The sequence below is a fragment of the Gobius niger genome (assembly GCF_951799975.1).
Source record: "Gobius niger genome assembly, chromosome: 1".
NCBI lineage: Eukaryota > Metazoa > Chordata > Actinopteri > Gobiiformes > Gobiidae > Gobius > Gobius niger.
In genome coordinates this window covers 72,427,019-72,446,510 of record NC_136852.1, presented here as the reverse complement: position 1 = coordinate 72,446,510, position 19,492 = coordinate 72,427,019, and the positions used below count along the sequence as shown (strand labels likewise).

General features: G+C 42.7%; 1 protein-coding gene across 1 annotated transcript; it reads right to left on the bottom strand.

Moving 5' to 3' along the window:
* Window positions 1-244: 244 nt before the first annotated feature.
* LOC306977361 (proprotein convertase subtilisin/kexin type 5-like) lies at window positions 245-17,460 on the bottom strand (the record flags this gene model as incomplete). Its single annotated transcript, XM_079575662.1, has 12 exons — window positions 245-258; window positions 423-640; window positions 1,495-1,675; window positions 2,711-2,944; window positions 5,322-5,564; window positions 8,558-8,772; window positions 8,852-9,038; window positions 9,978-10,061; window positions 10,134-10,340; window positions 11,225-11,370; window positions 12,135-12,189; window positions 17,397-17,460. The coding sequence occupies 12 exons, from the start codon at window positions 17,458-17,460 to the stop codon at window positions 245-247; spliced, it is 1,848 nt and encodes a 615-aa protein (XP_079431788.1).
* Between the last annotated feature and the right edge of the window lie 2,032 nt (window positions 17,461-19,492).

Below are 19,492 nucleotides of genomic sequence, written 5' to 3'. Positions count from 1 at the left end.
GTAGTAGTAGTAGTAGTAGTAGTAGTAGTAACAGTAGTGGTAGTTCTTACCGGAGCAGGTCTTGCAGGACGGGTGGCACCTCCTGCAGGTCTTGCTGTTGCGCTCCTGGTAGTAGTAGCAGTAGTTGTAGTAGTAGTAGTAGTAGTAGTAGTAGTAGTAGTAGTAGTAGTAGTAGTAGTGTTAGTGTTAGTAGTGTTAGTAGTAGCAGTAGCAGCAGTAGTAGTAGTAACAGTAGTAGTATTTCTTACCGGAGCAGGTCTTGCAGGACGGGTGGCACCTCCTGCAGGTCTTGCTGTTGCGCTCCTGGTAGTAGTAGTAGTAGTAGTAGTAGCAGTAGCAGTAGCAGTAGCAGTAGCAGTAGCAGTAGCAGTAGTAGTAGTAGTAGTAGCAGTAGTAGTAGTAATAGTAGTGGTAGTTCTTACCGGAGCAGGTCTTGCAGGACGGGTGGCACCTCCTGCAGGTCTTGCTGTTGCGCTCCTGGTAGTAGCCCTCGGGGCAGCTCTGGACACACTGCCCCCTGTGGGGCAGGTAGAGGAAGTGCTCCCGGCAGCTCAGACAGTGGGTGTTCCCTGGACCCAGGCAGGCGTCGCAGGACGGGTCACAGCGCTCACACGACATGGACTCTGTGTCCCCAAAGTGACTGCACAGAGGTCAGGGAGGGGCAGGTGAGTGAGAACGACAGGTCAAAGGTCAAAGGTCAAACACGACACTGCCTGAGTAAACAGTGTCACGTATTAGAAAATCACAGGGAGGTCAAGTTATACCAACACCCCTCAGAAAACACAGCTCATCAGATGTTTTTTTTAATTATCATTACATTTTTTTATTAAGAAGAACAGGTAGTTTAAAGCAGCACTAAGTAACTCATGCCCCTAGAGGCGATAAGCGCAACTGCAGGTGAAGTAGCAAGTGGCGATTTTTTTACTTATTAATTGTCTTGGAGAATAAATACTACGCTGACAGAAAAGGCGAAGGGACAGAGGGAAATTGTACATCCAGTTATACAAAGGAAATACTTTTTTTTCACTCAAACTTGGCTGTAAATACTGATAAAGTGACGTTAGCCCGCAGTTAGCTTTGCCCGTTAACATGTTAGCTTCTTCTTCGTTATTCCATTAGTGTGTATTGGTGGCTCCGGTCCGGTGGCAGACAAGTTGCAAGCATGGTTTCATGTCCAGAGACACCAGGGGGCGATGAAAGACCCTCCAATCATCCCATAAACACTTGTATTAGCCCAGAACTTCACCCCAGAGCTCCGGAACTCCAGGACATTCCCAAACAACATGGATGAAGGAGGCTATGCTTCCTGGGAGACAAAATGAGCAGGAAGGATCCGGTGCCGTCCTCATTCTTTGCCTCACAGCTGGGGTTAGGCGGCTCAGACTCACACAGACCGTTTCCTCATTGACCCACTCACGGCCGCGGCTTTGACTTGGCCTGGTCTGTGGATCTGATCTTTCTTTATAAGACACGTATGCAGAGTGCGGGCGTCACCTCGGGGAGCAGGTCTGGACGCAGCCTCCTCCCTGGCGGAAGTATCCGGGCTTACAGCTGTCACACTGCAGGCTGTGGCGGCCGCTGCAGCGCTCACAGCTCCAGTGGCAGCGCTCACACACTCGCCCCTCTTTGTCCTCGGCGTAGAACCCCGCCGGGCACCTCAGCACACAGGTGACATCTGGAAACAAGTGTAAAGTTCTATTCCATCGTCCCACACTAACACACCGTTAACCTCTTACCACCCGCCTAAACCAAATGCATTCTGTCCTCTTTGGACAATATATCGGTCTGTGTAACGCCTCAAAGCTAAGACCCACAAAACTGATCTTTTTCCTCGCGTTGTTGCTGTGTTGTGTCACCTTTATTATGTTTTTTTTTGTCATTTTATTTGTTGAATTTTTGTCACATTTTTGTTGAATTTTTGTCATTTTTTTGTTGAATTTTTGTCACATTTTTGTTAAATTTTTGTAATTTTTTTGTTGAATTTTTGACATTTTTGTAATTTTTTGGTTGAATTTTTGTAATTTTTGTTGAATTTTTGTCACATTTTTGTTGAATTTTTGTCACATTTTTGTTGAATTTTAGTAATTTTTTTGTTTAATTTTTGTCACATTTTTGTTGAATTTTTGTAATTTTTTTGTTGAATTTTTGTCACATTTTTGTAATTTTTTTGTTGAATTTTTGTCACATTTTTGTCACATTTTTGTCACATTTTTGTCACATTTTTGTTGCGTTTACATCCTTGTTTTCTTCTCATTTTTTTGTGGATGTTTTGGGGCTTTTGTCCCAAGAAGCTTTTTGATTAGGTTAAAGCAAGTCTTTTTTTTTGTTGATTTTTTGTCACATTTTTGTTGAATTTTTGTCACATTTTTGTAGAATTTTTGTTGAATTTTTGTTGCATTTTTGTCACATTTTTGTAATTTTTTTGTCAAATTTTTGTCAAATTTTTGTCAAATTTTTGTCACATTTTTGTTGAATTTTTGTTGAATTTTTGTCACATTTTTGTTGAATTGTTGTCACATTTTTGTCACATTTTTGTCACATTTTTGTTGCGTTTACATCCTTGTTTTCTTCTCATTTTTTGTGGATGTTTTGGTGCTTTTTTCCCAAGAAGCTTTTTGATTAGGCTAAAGCAAAACTGGAGAAAATGGGATCCGTTCAGGTGGGAGTTAAGAGGTTAAGATCAAAGCTTTCATTTCCAGCTTGAACTCACTGAGCAGGAAGTGCGGCTGGTTGCAGCTGAAGCACTGGTCCTGCCGGGGCCCGAAGCAGCGGTGGCAGGAGCTGTGGCACTTCTGGCACTGCCCGCTCGGGTCCTTGTAAGTGTTTATGGAACACTCGCTGTACCACACGCAGTGTCCAGAGGCATCCAGCAGGCGGCGCTCACCACAGGACAGGCAGGAGGAAGGCAGGTGGTCCGTGCAGCTCAGGCACGACTTATCACATTCTGCAACATGGAGGAGGCTTCAATAGGACTGAGAGCTTATTCACAACCGGAAAAATATGGAAATATGCTCCATGTAACCCAAACAATCACATGTTATTATATTCTCATTGGCCATAACATATAAACATTGACAGGACAGCGTGGAATAAAGATAAGATGTGAGAAATTCCAAAGGGTTCACATGCATTTTCCTCCCACTGTACACTGCGTTCCAAATGATTATGCAAATTGTATTTTTGTGTCAAAAAGGGGGAAAAAAAAAGATATATTTATGAAACTCATGGATGGTATCGTGTCTTGGGGCTCTATGAATCACTGACATTAATCTCAGAGACCTGGGATGATTAGTTTTCAGGTTAAGCCCAGTTAAGGGAAAAACTACTGAAAAAGAACGTTCCACTTTATTAAGCAGATCATCATTTTCAAGCAATATGGGAAAGAAAAAGGATCTTTGCTGATGAAAAGCGTGAAATAGTTGAATGCCTTGGTCTAGGTATGAAAACCTTCGATATTTCATGAAAGATTAAGCGTTATCATCGTACTGATAAGAGATTTGTGGATGATTCAGACACACACGGGTTTGTGCAGATAAAGGCACAATGAGGACGGTTTCTGCCAGACAAACACATCAGATTAAGAGAACAGCTGCTACAAAGCTGGAGTCTCCCGAACATGAAGGTGTAGGACCCTCCAGAGGCTGCAGTTGTGCATAAACCTTCTATCCGGGCCCCCCCTAAACTGTTCATTGAAGCTGAAGCAGAAACAGCTGCAGAGGCTCAGAAATACATGAGGACTCATTTTCAAACGGTCTTGTTCACTGATGAGGCCGTGTAGCCCTGGATGGTCAAATCAATGGAGTAGTGAATGGTTGGTGAATGACCACAATGTCCCAACAAGGCTGTGGCGTCAGTAAGGAGGGGGCGGAGTCATGTTTTGGGCCAGAGTCATGGTGAGAGAGCTGGTCGGCCCCTTTAGGCCCTTTTAGGCTCCCTGAAGGTGTGAAAATGACCCCTGAAAAATATGTGGAGTTTCTGACTGACCACTGTCTTCTATGCTACAAAATGAAAAGCCGTGCTTTCCCGAACAAGATCATCTTCATGCATGACAACGCACCATGTCATACTGTAAAGAAAACCTCTGCATCACTGGCTGCTATGGGCAAAAAAGGAGAGAAACTCATGATGTGGACCCCCTCCTCCCCTGACCTCAGCCCTGTTGAGAACCTTTGGAGCCTCAACAAAAAAAACGTCTATGAGGGTGGGAGGCAGTTTTCATCCAAACAGCAGCTCTGGGAGGCTATTCTGACATCCTGCAAACAAATCCAAGCAGAAACTCTCCAAAAAACTCACAAGTTTAATGGATTTAAGAATTTTGAAGCTGCATCACACAAGGGCTCCTTTGGTAAAATATAACTTGACCTGTTCATATTTTTTTGATTGAAACAGCTTTTGATTTCAGTAAATATGACCTCCTAATGCTGCAAATTAGGGATGGGCGGATCGATACCAAAGTATTGATATATCGATACCAAACGGCTACTTTTTAAGTATCGATATTGGGCAAAAAGTATCGATACTAATTTGCATTATGTAAAAGGAAGGCGGGGCAGCAATTATCAACACAAAAGGATGATTTATTTCTTTGTTCTGAGCCAAAACAGTCACAACAGCAAAGGATTGAACTGAGCCGGGCATATCATTCTGGTTTAGGTTCTGTTTGTCATTTAAGTATTATTTTTAAATGTTGTTTATCTATTTAATTTCACATTAGTATTGTTTAATCAACCAGTTAAAGAAATATAATTTTAATTGACCAGTTAATTATGTAAAACAACCAGTTTTAGAAATTTATATTGATTGAAATACATTCACCCATATGAAATGACCAGTATCGGTATCGATATCGACAAAAAAGACCCCAAAAGTATCGGTATCGTATCGATTCCAAAAAATGTGGTATCGCCCATCCCTACTGCAAATTCAACAAATGACCATTTTCAGTTAATTACAAGCTTTAAAATGTATTGAAACGATGAGTTGCATAATAATTTGGAACAGTGGATTTTGAGGTTTTTACTATATTTATTTTTGAAATAAATACTGTTTTCACTGGGAGATTTTTTCAACCACATTTAAATGATCCTCGACCAGTTAAAGACTTGAAAATCTTAGAAAAATGTCATTTGCATATTAATTTGGAACGCAGTGTAATAACACCCAAACAATCACATGTTATCATATTCTCATTGGCCATAATCTGTAAATATGAACAGGACAGCGTGGAATAAAGATAAGATGTGAGAAATTCCAAATGTATTTTCCTCCCACAGTGCTGTGAGAAACCCCCCTGGTGTTGGGGAGGAGCCGTGTGGACCCACCTCTGCACTCGTTGGTGGTCCGGTCGTAGTAGGTGCTGCTGGGACACTGGCTCAGGCACTTCCCCCTGAAGCGCACGGCTCTGTGGTCCTTACACGCGATGCAGTCGTCCGAGTCGGGCCCGTCACAGGACGAACAGTTCCCGTGGCACCGACCGCACTCCTGCTGCTGCTCCGACACGAAGAAGCCGTCGGGGCAGTCGTCCACGCAGAGCGCCTCGTGGAGGAAGTAGTACTGGGCACACTCTGAAACACCACATGTGTGAGCCGCAGGGGTTTAAACATGACCAGAGAAAAACTATAAATACAGCGGGAGCCAGATGTTTACATACACTATATGTGTTTGTCTTTCTACAAAGTCAGAAGTCAAATGCATTCTGTCCTCTTTGGACAATATATCGGTCTGTGTAACACCTCATTTGAACGCTAAGACCCACAAAACTGATCTTTTTCCTCGCGTTGTTGCTGTGTTGTGTCACCTTTATTATGTTTTTTTTTTTTTCATTTTATTTGTTGAATTTTTGTCATTTTTTTTGTAGATTTTTGTCACATTTTTGTAGAATTTTTGTAATTTTTTTGTTGAATTTTTGTTGAATTTTTGTTGAATTTTTGTAATTTTTTTGTTGAGTTTTTGTTGAATTTTTGTAATTTTTTTGTTGAATTTTTTTCACATTTTTGTTGAATTTTTGTAATTTTTTTGTAGAATTTTTGACATTTTTGTCACATTTTTGTTTAATTTTTGTCACATTTTTGTTTAATTTTTGTAATTTTTTTGTTGAGTTTTTGTTGAATTTTTGTAATTTTTTGGTTGAATTTTTGTCACATTTTTGTTGAATTTTTGTCACATTTTTGTTGAATTTTTGTCACATTTTTGTTTAATTTTTGTTGAACACGAAGAAGCCGTCGGGGCAGTCGTCCACGCAGAGCGCCTCGTGGAGGAAGTAGTACTGGGCACACTCTGAAACACCACATGTGTGAGCCACAGGGGTTTAAACATGACCAGAGAAAAACTATACATACAGCGGGAGCCAGATGTTTACATACACTATATGTGTTTGTCTTTCTACAAAGTCAGAAGTTTACACACTAAGATTACTGTAGCTTTAACCTTCATGTGTCTCAGTTCTGTTTGGACGATTGGACCAAAACTCCTCCAACGGTTGTGAGAAGCTCGTGGAAGGAAATCCAAAATGTTTGACCAAGTTACACAGTTTAAAGGCACTTTGACCAAATATTAATGAAATGTATGTAAACTTTAGGCTTTGTAAAAAGAAAATGTGATCTCTCATTCTTCTGGCCTGTAGTTTTTACACCGCTACAAACATCATGTAATTAATAATGGAGTGCCAACAATGGAAAAACTAACAAAAACAAAACTAGACAGATTTTGGGAGCTCTGTGATGAACAGAAGTTAAATAAATGAAGAAAAACAAAACTTGTGAAAAGTCACATCTGGACATTTCATATATTTTATTGCGTTTCTTTTTAGTCCGGGGGACGTGGTGTTGTGTAGTGAACAGCTGTAAAGCCGACACTTCTCTCTCGCTCTCTGGAGCGTTTGACAAAACAGAGCGGCTTCACATGAAAAGATCGAAACAGTTGAGATTTTAACATTTCTCTGAGTTTTTAAAGAGGGGGTATTATGTTTTTTTCAGTCACATAGCACCAGTCTATATCACACTACAATGATGACCAAACCTTCTGTTGGTCTGTAAATGCAGTAAATTAGAATAACTGCCTTGTATAAAATGTCTCTCTCAAAATGGCTGTAGTGAATGTCTTGAAATAGGCCTCTGTCTCTTTAAGAACCTCTGAGCCTTTCCGACACGCCCCCTCCACACGCTGTCTGTGGCATCAGTGGGGAGGGGGTTCTGCTGAGGAGCAGTGGTTGGTTACTCGGCTGGTGACGAAAGCTCGGAGGCGTCTCCAGGAGGTGGGGGCGTTCCTAGGAGGACTCAGGCAAACCTATCCCTAAAATGGGATCCGTTGTTCTCCCGGGACCATCAGAGTTTTGACAGATTACTCAAAAATACGTGAATGTGCCAAGGCAACACTTCAGGCATGTTTTTAATGAGGGAATGACATAATAACATCATGTAAAGCTTGAAAAAGCCCCCCCCCTTTAAATGGTTAAAATCAGTCCTAGGACGACTGAGAAGTCTTCAATCCGAGAACCAGGCTGTATAAATGCACAAGCCACATTTGCCTCTTCACATAACGCTAGTGTCCGTCCAGAGAGGAGTTAATCAGAAAGGAGAGTGCTTCATAAAACACTAATGAGAGTCTCACCTTTCAAACGAGCTATAGCATGTGTAGGTATAACATAGAATACACTGTGGTGCTACAAATATCATGAATTGTGGATTGTGGACTCAACAGCTAAATCCCCAAAACAGCTCAGCACTCAAGGTGTTAAATTATGGTCCACTGTGCAGATTATATTATAAACACTGAAGGGAAACTGCTAAACCAATACAAGAATCACATTTCAGAACATGAGCTAAGCTACAGCGTCAGCAGCTTTATACACAATAAGACAGAGATGATTTCAAACCATGTTCGAACTGCAGGGATTACAGATTTGATTAAAGGAATAGGCCACCGTTTTTACATACTGAGATATGCTCTTACCTCACTTTAGCCGAGTAATATTGTGAGGCGTAATGATACGAGGAGCAAAACGTCCGCGCAGTAACTCCTAAAGACTTCCCCCGCTCACTTCCGTCAATAACCTTTAGGAGTTACTGCGCGGACGTTTTGCTCCTCGTATCATTACGCCTCACAATATAGTCCCCCTTTTTATCTGCTTATAAAATCTACATGCTACATTTCTGTGTAAATATACTTCGCATGAAAACACTTCACGTAACTTTATTTAAATAGGGTACACGTGGAAGAGCTTGGTAGCTTCTATCGTGAGCTTTTTTGGAGCTATGTGACATGTGGGAGAGGCTGCGTATGTGCTCCGTTTGCCTGACAGAGCGCACGGACAAAGACCAGACGGGGATACATTAACTCGGCTAAAGTGAGGTAAGAGCATATCTCAGTATGTAAAAACGGTGGCCTATTCCTTTAACTTGTGAATACAGCCATAGATACGAGTCTCACTTTTAATCTGTTGAAAGTGTAGAAAGTGTAAGCTGAATCGTGTATACAATTCGTACAAACTCTCCTCGCGGCGCTCAGTAAAAAGCCGAGGAGACTAAACCTCTGTGGGTGCACGGCAGGCGGGTCTCACTTTTGCAGAGTCCGTCCTGGTTACAGTCCACACAGTCCGCGGGGCAGGGCTGGCACTCCGTCCCTGAGGGAAAGTAACCCTCCGGACAGCGCCCCAGGCAGGACTGCTCCACCAGGAAGTAGTGCGGCTGGCAGCTCAGGCAGGTGGACGCGTTCCCCTGGCAGGACAGGCACTCAGACAGGCAGGGCTGGCACACTCCGTCCCGGGGGAACCCTCTGAGTGACAGAACAGAAGGATGACACATGGATGACACACCTCGGACAGTTTAGGGGCTGAGAGAGAGAGAGCTGTGACCTGATGCAGCGCTCAGAGCAGGCCCCCTCCTCCAGGACCAGCCCGTGACGACAGCGCAGGCACAGCCGGGCGTCCTGGCAGGCCATGCAGCCCCGGGAGCACTCGTCACAGCGGCCCGACGTCGCGTTGGGGAAGGTCCCGGGAGAACAACGGCTCACGCACGTCTGATCTGGAGTCACGAACTGCCCTGGAGGAACAACACGGGGATTATGAGAGAGGACCTCAAAGAGCGATCAGCTACTCCCTTATCCCGCCTTTACCGAGCGCGTTTCCTCCAGTTTGGCATTAGAACAAGAAGAACAAGAACAAGAACAAGAACAAGAACAAGAACAAGAACAAGAACAAGAACAAGAACAAGAACAAGAAGAAGAACAAAAACAAGAAGAACAAGAAGAAGAACAAAAACAAGAAGAAGAACAAGAAGAACAAGAACAAGAACAAGAAGAGCAAGAAGAAGAACAAAAACAAGAAGAAGAACAAGAAGAACAAGAAGAAGAACAAGAAGAGCAAGAAGAAGAACAAGAACAAGAACAAGAACAAGAAGAAAAAAAATGAAAATAAAGTCAAATTAGTCATGAAAATAAGACAAAAAAAATCAACAAATAAGCTGGAGCAGGCTATTTCTTTAATAAAAAAATCATAACTCAGGGTGATCCAGCCCGCGAGATGATTTAATCCGGCCCCGACTTGTAGAGCACGAATTCAAAAGTCTTTTGTTTGTATTCATATTTGAACAGGTTGATGTTTGGACATCGTTTCATTTCCATCTCCAAATTATTCCACAATTGCACACCTTTAATTAAGTGACAAAAGCAGCAGAGTCCTGGTCCACTGGGACAAAGCAAAACACTCTTTACCCACTCACACTAACATAAAAAATGTAATCTACATATTATTAATAGCCTTAATCACCCAGACGAGCAAAACAATACTGAATGTGTAAAACCTGCTTGAGTTCACTACAATAAGGGAGGACATGGACATAATTCCATGTGAGATTCCCAGTGCTTTCAATTGTGTCAAAGTAAGGGGTACACGACTCGTCACCCAAAGCTTCAGGGGGGGGGTACACGGCTCCAAAACGTTTAGGAACCCCTGGTCTAAATGGCCTTCAGGAGGAGCTCACCAGCACTGCAGCTGAGACAGTCTTGTCTGGTGGAGCCGGAGCAGGACTGGCAGGACGAGTGGCAGGGCTGACACAGCCCCTGACCTGAGGGAAACACGAGCACATATGATCACAGAGTGAAACACGTCTCCATGTGTGAGGTTTGTGTTTCCATACTGGTCCTGTAGAACTTGTCTTTGCAGCTCTGCAGCTGCTTGTCCTCCAGACACTCCCCTCGGGTCAGGGTGAAGTCTTCCTCACAGGTGTCGCAGTCGTCGAATCGAGGCCCCCCACAGGTGCGACACGCCCGGTGACACGGCTCACAGTCCTGGCTCTCCACGTCCACGAAGAAGCCGGGCCCGCAGTGGTCCACGCACACCCCGTCTGAAACGCAGGTACAGAAGCTCTGCTCAGCGCCGGCAGGGGAACATTTGGAGTTCTGGAAGAGGCGGGGACTATCTACTGATGTCTATGGAGGACTGAAGCTGCTAAAATAAATAATCAATAATAAACACATTTATTGTCAAAGTGCTCAAATATAATACAGCATTTATGCATTAAAGGATCTGTATCTGCTATTTTAGCCTTTCCAAAGTAAAGTATAGGCATTTATATGATATATTGTACCTCTACCACTATGGAGCACTATTTAATGATAAACATAAGTATTTTCTGGAGGTATTTTTATAACCCGGAAGACAAAACGCTTGGATTCAGTTAACTCCGCCCCCTCTCTCCACTAATACAACTTTTGCAGTAGTAGAAACATAAATACCACAGCAAAAAGTGGAGTTACTTCATGATGCAGTTATGAGGAGTTGACATCTGCAATACAGCTTCATAAATGGCTAACACGATAACAAACACCCTAACACACACGCTAACACGCATGCTAACACACACGCTAACACGCATGCTAACACACACGCTAAAAGCTTAAAGTAAAAATGAAAACAGCCTTCATCACAGCTTTCTATTAATGGATTTTCATTTCATAGATATTCAATTAAAGCAAAACAATTGCAAACAATTATATTTTTAGAATTTGCCGCAGTTGGCCCGCGGGCCATAGTTTGGACACCCCTGCTCTAATCACAGTGAGCCTGAACAACAGTCACACAGAGCGAGCACAAACTCTCACCTCAGCATTAAACTGCTGACCCGACCCGACCCTGGCTGGAACAGGGAACCTCTCCAAACCTTTGGATTACACACCTGCCCGATTCCCACGGGGAGTTTGTATTCGGTGAGTGGACAGAAGGACTCACCGGACACGTAGAACCCCTCCTCACACCAGTAGCACTGAGCATCGTCACAGTTCTCACAGTGGTCGTCCTCACACTGGACACACTCGCGGGTCTCCTCCACGCTGTAGCTCCGCTCGGGGCAGGACTTGTGGCAGTCTGACCCCAACCTGACACACACACAGAGGCAAGGCAAGGCAAGGCAAGTTTATTTGTAGAGCACAATTCATACACAAGGCAATTCAAAGTGCTTCACAGTTGCATAAATATAAGAAAACGAATACAATCAATAAAAACATCAACATAAAATCAATCAATTACAGTAAAAGGCAAGAGTGTAGATAAAATACTTTCAGTTATATGCATTTGTAAGTCTTGTTTTGATTCGCTCTGTCTTGAGCACTATTTCACTCTGTCTTGAGCACTATTTTTACCTGCTTGTTCACACAATGTTACCTAACCTCTGTTATGTCGCTCCTTCTCCTCTGGACATCAACATAAAAATGTATCAATTACAGTAAAAGGCAAGAGTGCAGATAAAATACTTTCAGTCAAATGCACGGGCAAAAAGAACCATTTTCAGCCTGGATTTGAACATTGTCAGAGTTGAGGCCTGTCTCACATCCTCGTGAGGACTGTTCCAGATTTTAGCTGCGTGAAACTGAAACGCAGCCTCACCGTGTTTAGTCCTGACTCTGGGAACCACCAGGAGGCCCCTCCCTGAGATGGTTCATACGGCTCTAACATGTCAGAGATGTACTTTGGTGCTAAACCATGAAAAGACTTGTACACAAGCAGACAGAGAATGAGGATAAATAAAGTTCATATGTTTATCATGTCAGTTCATTAGCTGCTCTGTCTCATTAAAATGCACAAATAAATACAAAATGAACTGAATTCTCCATGAGCTCCTGGATGAGCTCCAGACACTCACTGGTAATAGTCGTCCTCACATGTGACACACTCGGTGGCCTGTTTGTCTCCGGTCTCTGCAACAAACAGCAAACAGTCAGATTTTGGTCAAACTGGAGGGTTCAGTTTCCACCTGTCTGGAGCTCCAGAGCTGAAAGGGACTAGATGCAAATTGGTCATTTTATGCTCACTACTGCCACCTTAGGTCATAGGTGTAACTGCAGCTTCTATATCAGGGGTCACCAACCTTATTTCAGCTGAGGGCTACTTTAAGAGCATTAAGTTGTTCGAGGGCTACCAGTTAAAAACAAATCCTAAAGACTTAAACGTACACTGTTCACTTATAGGATATTGACCCCATATTATATTAAAATAGCTTTATTTTAAACTCGCACTGAGTCACAAGAACTGACATAACTGTAATTTTAAGAATTAGATTCAAGAAAATGAAGTGTTTTACACTTTAGAAAAGTCCCAAGGGCTACTGGACATGCCCCAAAGGGCCCCTGGGTGCCCGCGGGCACCACGTTGGTGACCCCTGTTCTATATTAAGCACATGCATGCCGGTGTACAATCGAAACAGACGGCTTGTCGAGTTGCACTACTTCTCGTTGCTGCGCATGTGCAGAACTATCGAGTCATTTTACATTCAGCCATAGAGTTCCGCTTTTTCAGCAAATAACATGATTTTATCAATTTTACTGTCGAATTAGGCAGTCTATTCTACATGTAGTTAGTAAATGACGTAGCTGCTAAAACAATTTGCCTCTAAATATCTGCCTGTTGAAAATAAAGGCTTTAAAGACAAAAAAAGTACAAGTTTTGTCAATAATAAAAGTTGCTGAGGAAAGAGTCGTCTGCTCTTTAGTTACGTAATATTATGCAAGACAAAGTTTACCAGCTGTTAATAACGCGTTTTTAATGAGAAACAAAGACATATGCACATGCGCACTGATACTGTCAGTGCAGCTTGACCAAGAAGTGCATCTCGACGTCACACCGGCACTTCTGAGCGACAGTGCAGGATTGTAGAGGCAGTTGTGGTGAACAGGTCTGAGCTCATTCTACACATTAGGACATGGAGGAACATGTAGGAGGAGGAAAATTCTTAGTTATAATATTTTTAACTCCCGCCTGAACCGAGAGCATTTTCTCCATTTTTTGTACATTTTTTGTAAGTTTTTGGTCAATTTTTTCTCACTTTTTTCACATTTTCATCCTTGTTTTTGTCTCAGTTTTGTCGCTATTTTCACACCTTTTTTCCAGAAGCTTTTGGATTGGGGTAAAGCTGGAGAAAATGTGCTCGGTTCAGGTGGGAGTGGCCCGCCCTGACGCGAAGAGAACGTGCAAACTCCACACAGAAACACAGTTACTCTCAGGCTGCGTCTGAAACCATCAAATTATCGCCTCATAAGCACAAACACGAGCAACTGATCCATAACCTTTCATGGGGTCGACTGTTAGATCTCTGCAGTTAACTAGAGCTAGAACTAGAACTAGAGCTTCAGCAGCATTTACCCAATTCGACCGTCCTCACCCAGGGGAAGGGGAAGTGACATCACCAACTGCTGTTCTTCTTCTTTAAAGTGCAACTAAACGGGCGTGGCAGAGCCTTTCCCCACCCACAAAGTAAAGTCAAAAAGTGCTGAGAAAGGGGTGGTCTCGGAGGCTTTGGGGGAGACGAGGGGGGTGAGTGTGTGGGCGGGGTCTGCTCTGTTGACAGTCTCAGACCACGCCCCTCGATCTGACAGGACTGACAGACGGCTGTTACCGGTTTCACGACTGTGCGCAAGGTTTATTTTTTCGTAGGAGAGTTGGTACATTCTCATGACTTGTGATTGCTTGATGTAGCAACTAGTGATGCGGGTCAGGGTTTTTTTCAACCCGCGGGTCCCGCATTTGGAGCAGGTTCTAACCCGACCCAGCCCGCCCCGCAACCATTAAATATTACGCCTTACAAATATGATCCGTATGAACAGCACTGGCGTGTCATCGCGCGCTCTCTCTCTCCCACATACGGTGGAAAATAAGAGACATGAGCTCCACAAAAGCGTTCTCTGGATCACAAGCTGCAAAACGCTGCTTGTTTTATGAAAATCCGACGTATATTTATGCCAAAAACCTGCTGTAAAGACGACGGTGGAACCCGCAACCCGCGCATCACTAGTAGCAACTATCCTACGAAAAAAAAAAAAAAGATGGCCGCTGGTAGACGACTCGCTCGCTGTCAGTGACTGCAAACAGAGAGAGAGCATCGCACAGGAGCTTTTCTAAGGGATTTATTCCTCTACTCCACCTCAGCTGAAGTGTGAGCATCGCAGGGGCGCCATCTACTGGTTTGACTCATGAGCTCAGGCGGTGTGTGCGCGACGCGTGTCCTGGTTGCTACGTGACGGAGGCGTGTGTGGGCGGGGCCACAGAGGCACAGAGGCAGAACTGATGACGTTTTCTGGACGCCGTGGACACACTCTCCTCCAATCGCAAAATATCAAATGTAGTTGCTGCGTGAAACCAGTAGAGGCGCTAACCCTGCGGTTTTAGACACAAAAGTGAGATTTTGAACAAGTTTGCACCAAATGTCAACATATTGACTGGGACATGTAGCTAACTCTATTCAACAACCATTTAGACCGTTTATCAGTAAAAAAAGTGGATTTGGTGTTTAGTTACTCTTTAAGGTTATTGGCAGACTGCAGGACAAACGAAAGTGCATGTCGCCCCCTACTGTATTGTATATGCAACAACAACAACAACATAGTGTCCAAATAAAATGATCCTTCACATTTCCCTTTAGCCTTTTTTTTATCTCAACAGCTGGTCCATAAAGCTACAGCAGCAAATGATCCATGTGAAAGCAAAAGCACAAACTGCTTTATTTAATCCGTCTACTCTTTAACACAGTGTTTCCCAACCAGGGGTACTTGAGCACTTAACAGGGGGTACTTGGAATTATTTCAGATTTAAAAAAAAGAAGGTGAAACTGAGTAGAATTTCGATATGAATTTCAAAGGAAAGTTAGTTTTAATCATGTTTTTCAGTAAATGGTTTGATTTTGAGAGTATTTTAGCTTAATTTTGAACACAACACACTGTTAAATACTGTATAATATTAATTTAGTTGGTCACTTTGTAATAATATTGGCAAAATCCTCAAGGTAGGGGGTACTCAGAGTATAAATCCACTGCTTTAACACGCTGACATGTGACTGAGCTGCGGAGACGACAAGGGTTGTGCAGAATCTTATTTTTTATTCTAATTTTTTTTTATCAAATGTGCTCCTTTCAATCAACAGTGGTTGTGCATGAATCACTGGAGGGTGGGAGGGGTTTGGCGCAGTGGCTTATGGGACGGCACATAGCTCCTAATCACCGGTTAGTTAGCACCAGAGGTCCCTATGCTTAAGTGGCTATGCTAGTTAGCATTGAGGCTCCTTTTCCTAACTACTTCCTCACTGACAGACCAATTCGGAAGCTTCTTATCATGGCGGACGCTGACGCACATCCGGTTTGACCTTAGACCTCTTATCAATTTACCAGTTTCAGACGGGGCCTCAGTCTCTTTGTGTCTCTTTTGCCAGTATAATGCCTCATTTGAAAGCTAAGACCAACAAAAATATATTTTTTCCTTGCATTGTTGTCACTTTTTTTGTTTGCTTTTTTTTAAATCACTTTCTTGTTTCTCTTTTGTCACATTTTTCCATCGCTCTCTTGTCAATTTTTGTTGCTCTTTTGGGCCATTTTTGCGTCATTTTTTTCGTCTTGTGCTCGTCTCGTTTCCGTCGCTTTTTTTCTAGAAGCTTTCAGATTCGGGTAAAGCCAAACTGGAGAAAATGTGCTCAGTTCCGGTGGGGGTTAAGAGGTTAAATAAGCTGGAGCGGGGGGAGGGAGAGAGTTCATCTTCCTGACAGAAAGCAAACACGTTCATATTCGCCTTTAAACTCTCTCTGATGGGTCTTAGCTTTCAAATGAGGAAAAGATGCTCGATATCTTGTTCAACCTGTGCTTTTGTCGTAATAAATGTAACCCCAGTGCATCGATAGTGCCTTTTTTAAACCAACAAAACCACGACTTGCTATCATTTTCACTTTTATCAGCAAGTTCTCATTTCATGCATTGAAAAGGTTCATCTCCGTTGCCGCCACCAGAGGGCACTGCAGCATCACATAACCCCTGGCAGAGAAACGCCTCCTGACAGAAATCTGATTAATGCTTTTGACAACATGACTTATTTACAAAGATAACATCAGCTGCGTAATTATCATTTTATTTCAGTGAAGCAGGAATTTAAATGAAGAAATGCAGAAAAGACAGCAGGGCCGGACTGGGACTGAGAAACAGCCCTGGACTCTGACCAGCCTGGCCCAAATTAGCGTAATTGTGACACTTCCACAAATACATGTTTTAACCTCTTACCAGCCGCCTAAACCAAATGCATTCTGTCCTCTGTGGCTGTGTGACACCTCATTTGAAAGCTAAGACCCACAAAACTGACCTTTTTCCTCGCGCTGTTGCTGTGTTGTGTCACCTTTTGTATGTTTTTTAATTCTTTTTCATTTTTGTCACATTTTTGTTGAATTTTTGTCAAATTTTTGTTGAATTTTTGTCACATTTTTGTTGAATTTTTGTCACATTTTTGTTGAATTTTTGTCACATTTTTGTCACATTTTTGTTGAATTTTTGTTGAATTTTTGTTGAATTTTGTTGAATTTTTGTTGAATTTTTGTTGAATTTTTGTTGAATTTTTTGTTGCATTTTTGTCACATTTTTGTCACATTTTTGTCACATTTTTGTTGAATTTTTGTCACATTTTGTCACATTTTTGTCACATTTTTGTTGAATTTTTGTTGCATTTTTGCTACATTTTTGTGGATTTTTTGTCACTCTTTGCACTCATCTGAACCAAGCACTTTTTCTCTACTTCAGCATTACCTCAATCTAAAAGTTTACAGCCTATAGGACAGTGTAATGCCTCAAGACCCACAACACTGATTGTAACTTTTTCTGCAAAGCCGTCAAATCTTTAAAGCGTTTTTTTGTTCCTTTCCGTCTCTCTTTTGTTGCTCCTTTGTGGCTTTTTTGTCACTTTTTGGTTGTGTTTCTATCCCCGTTTCCGTTGCTATTTTGACGCTTATTTTCAAGACGCTTTTAGATTTGGGTAAAGTCGAACTGTAGGAGGTTAAGAGGTTAAACCCGAGTGAAGCTCTAACCCCACAGCCCTCCCCCCGTCACACCTGAACGTAACAGCAGTCAGAACAGAGCCCCCCCCCCCCCTCATTCCTGCTCACCCCCCTCTGCCCCCCCTCCACTGTGCAGCGCGGCGCCGGACAAGCCTCGACCTGCGAAACACATTACTCATCAGAGCGCGGTGCAGAGGAAACCCCCCCCCCCCCCCCCCCCCCCCCGCCCCCCTGGACCCCCCGGCCTCTGAGTGACGTCTGTGCATGTTCTCCACGGAAACAACCTCAGTAATGAAACGACTGGAGACACAGATGTGAAGCTGATCTCTGAACACACACATCTGCTGTACATAAGGATTAAACAACGAGGAGCCGTGCGTTAGACGGTTATAATGCACGACGCGGAGTCCAAGAACACCACGACGCGGAGTCAAGAACACCACGACGCGCAGCGGAGTGGTGTTACTCCTGCATTATAACGTCTAATGCGGCTCCTCGTTGTTTAATCCGCTTATACCAGGGTCCCACAAACGCAACATTTATAATAAATATTTGTTTCATTGACTAAACTCACTAAATCTGCCAGACTACGGGACTATTTTGTGTGGGTTATTAGCCGGTCACTGAAGGCTGGTCTCAGAGCGAGTCATTCTCCGCAGCTATTACGAGGATCTCAGTCAGGCTCAACGACACAACATCAGCACAGAATCACAACACACAGGACTAACCCGGAAACACTTTTCCCTGGAAGTAAACACCGATGTGCGGCACTCGTGGGCAGGAGTTATTTCACTTTTACGCTGTTTAACCTGAAGCTAAAGCTAGCTAGCTCAACCAGCTCAACTGTTTATGGAAACAGCTGCGGTGGAGTCGCTCACACCTGGGCCCCCCCAACTCAAACTTTTATGTTTGACTTTACTAATCCAGACAAATATGCTTCAATGCAGGATCATTTTATGTACGCCTGAAAATGATGAATAGCCTTAACCGTTTTCAATAGAAATGTAAAGCTCATATGTTATTAACAGTAGCTAACCTAGCTGCTCACTCTCCTCTACAAACATTTAGCAAACGTTTTGTTTTGGCCAAAAACGTTGAAATTAAACAATCCATCTCATACGTTCCTGTCAGTCAGTAATTACGCCTTTATCTGATTCAGCAGTGTCAGGCGTTGCTATGGCGACGCCACAGCAGAGTGATATCCCAGTGATTTAACTACCGGACTACGTGTGCGGTTATACCAAAATAATGAACCAGCCAATCAGAATCCAGTATTCACCCAGACCATGGTATAACATGTTTTATTCCATGGTTAATTCCCCGTGCTGCCAGTGGAGGGCGCTTCAGGGGGCTTTGTCATCCCTGTACAGTAAACAACCCTATAGGCCAGAGTAACGCCTCTTTTGAAAGCTGAGACCTAAAAAAAACTGTTCTTGCATTGTCATCACCAGCGTTGAGCAAGTTATTAAAAAACTGTAATATTATTGTATATTAGTGATTACAGCTCTAAAAACGTAATATGTCCATCCATCCATTTTCTTCACCGGGTCGCGGGGGCAGCAGTCTCAGCAGAGATGCCCAAACTTCCCGATCCACACACACCTCCTCCAGCTGTTCTGACCCCGAGGCGACACCAGGCCAGCTCGGAGACATAGTCCCACCAGCGTGTCCTGGGTCTTCCATAAAGGTAATGAACAGAACCGGTGACAAAGGGCAGCCCTGTGGAGACCAACACGCACCGGGAACAGGTCTGACTGAAATGTAATGATTAATATGTATTTACTGAAAAAAGGTTTATATTTGTGTGACTCGTTGCTTTTGGAATACGTTTCCCCCAACACTGTTCATCACGTTTTTGAAAAAAAATAATAATAATCTTTTTTGTTGTGTATTCGTCACACATTTTTTGTCACTTTTTTGTTACTTTTCATTGGCGTTTTTTTTATCACTTTTATCTGTCACTTTGTTGCATTTTTGTTACTTTTTCAAGTAATTTTGCTACATTTTTGTTGAATTTTTGTTGCATTTTTGTTGCATTTTTGTTGAATTTTTGTCACATTTTTGTTGAATTTTATGTCACATTTTTGTCACATTTTGTTGAATTTTTGTTACATTTTTGTTGAATTTTTGTCACATTTTTGTTGAATTTTTGTTGCATTTTTGTTGAATTTTTGTTACATTTTTTGTTAAATTTTTGTTGCATT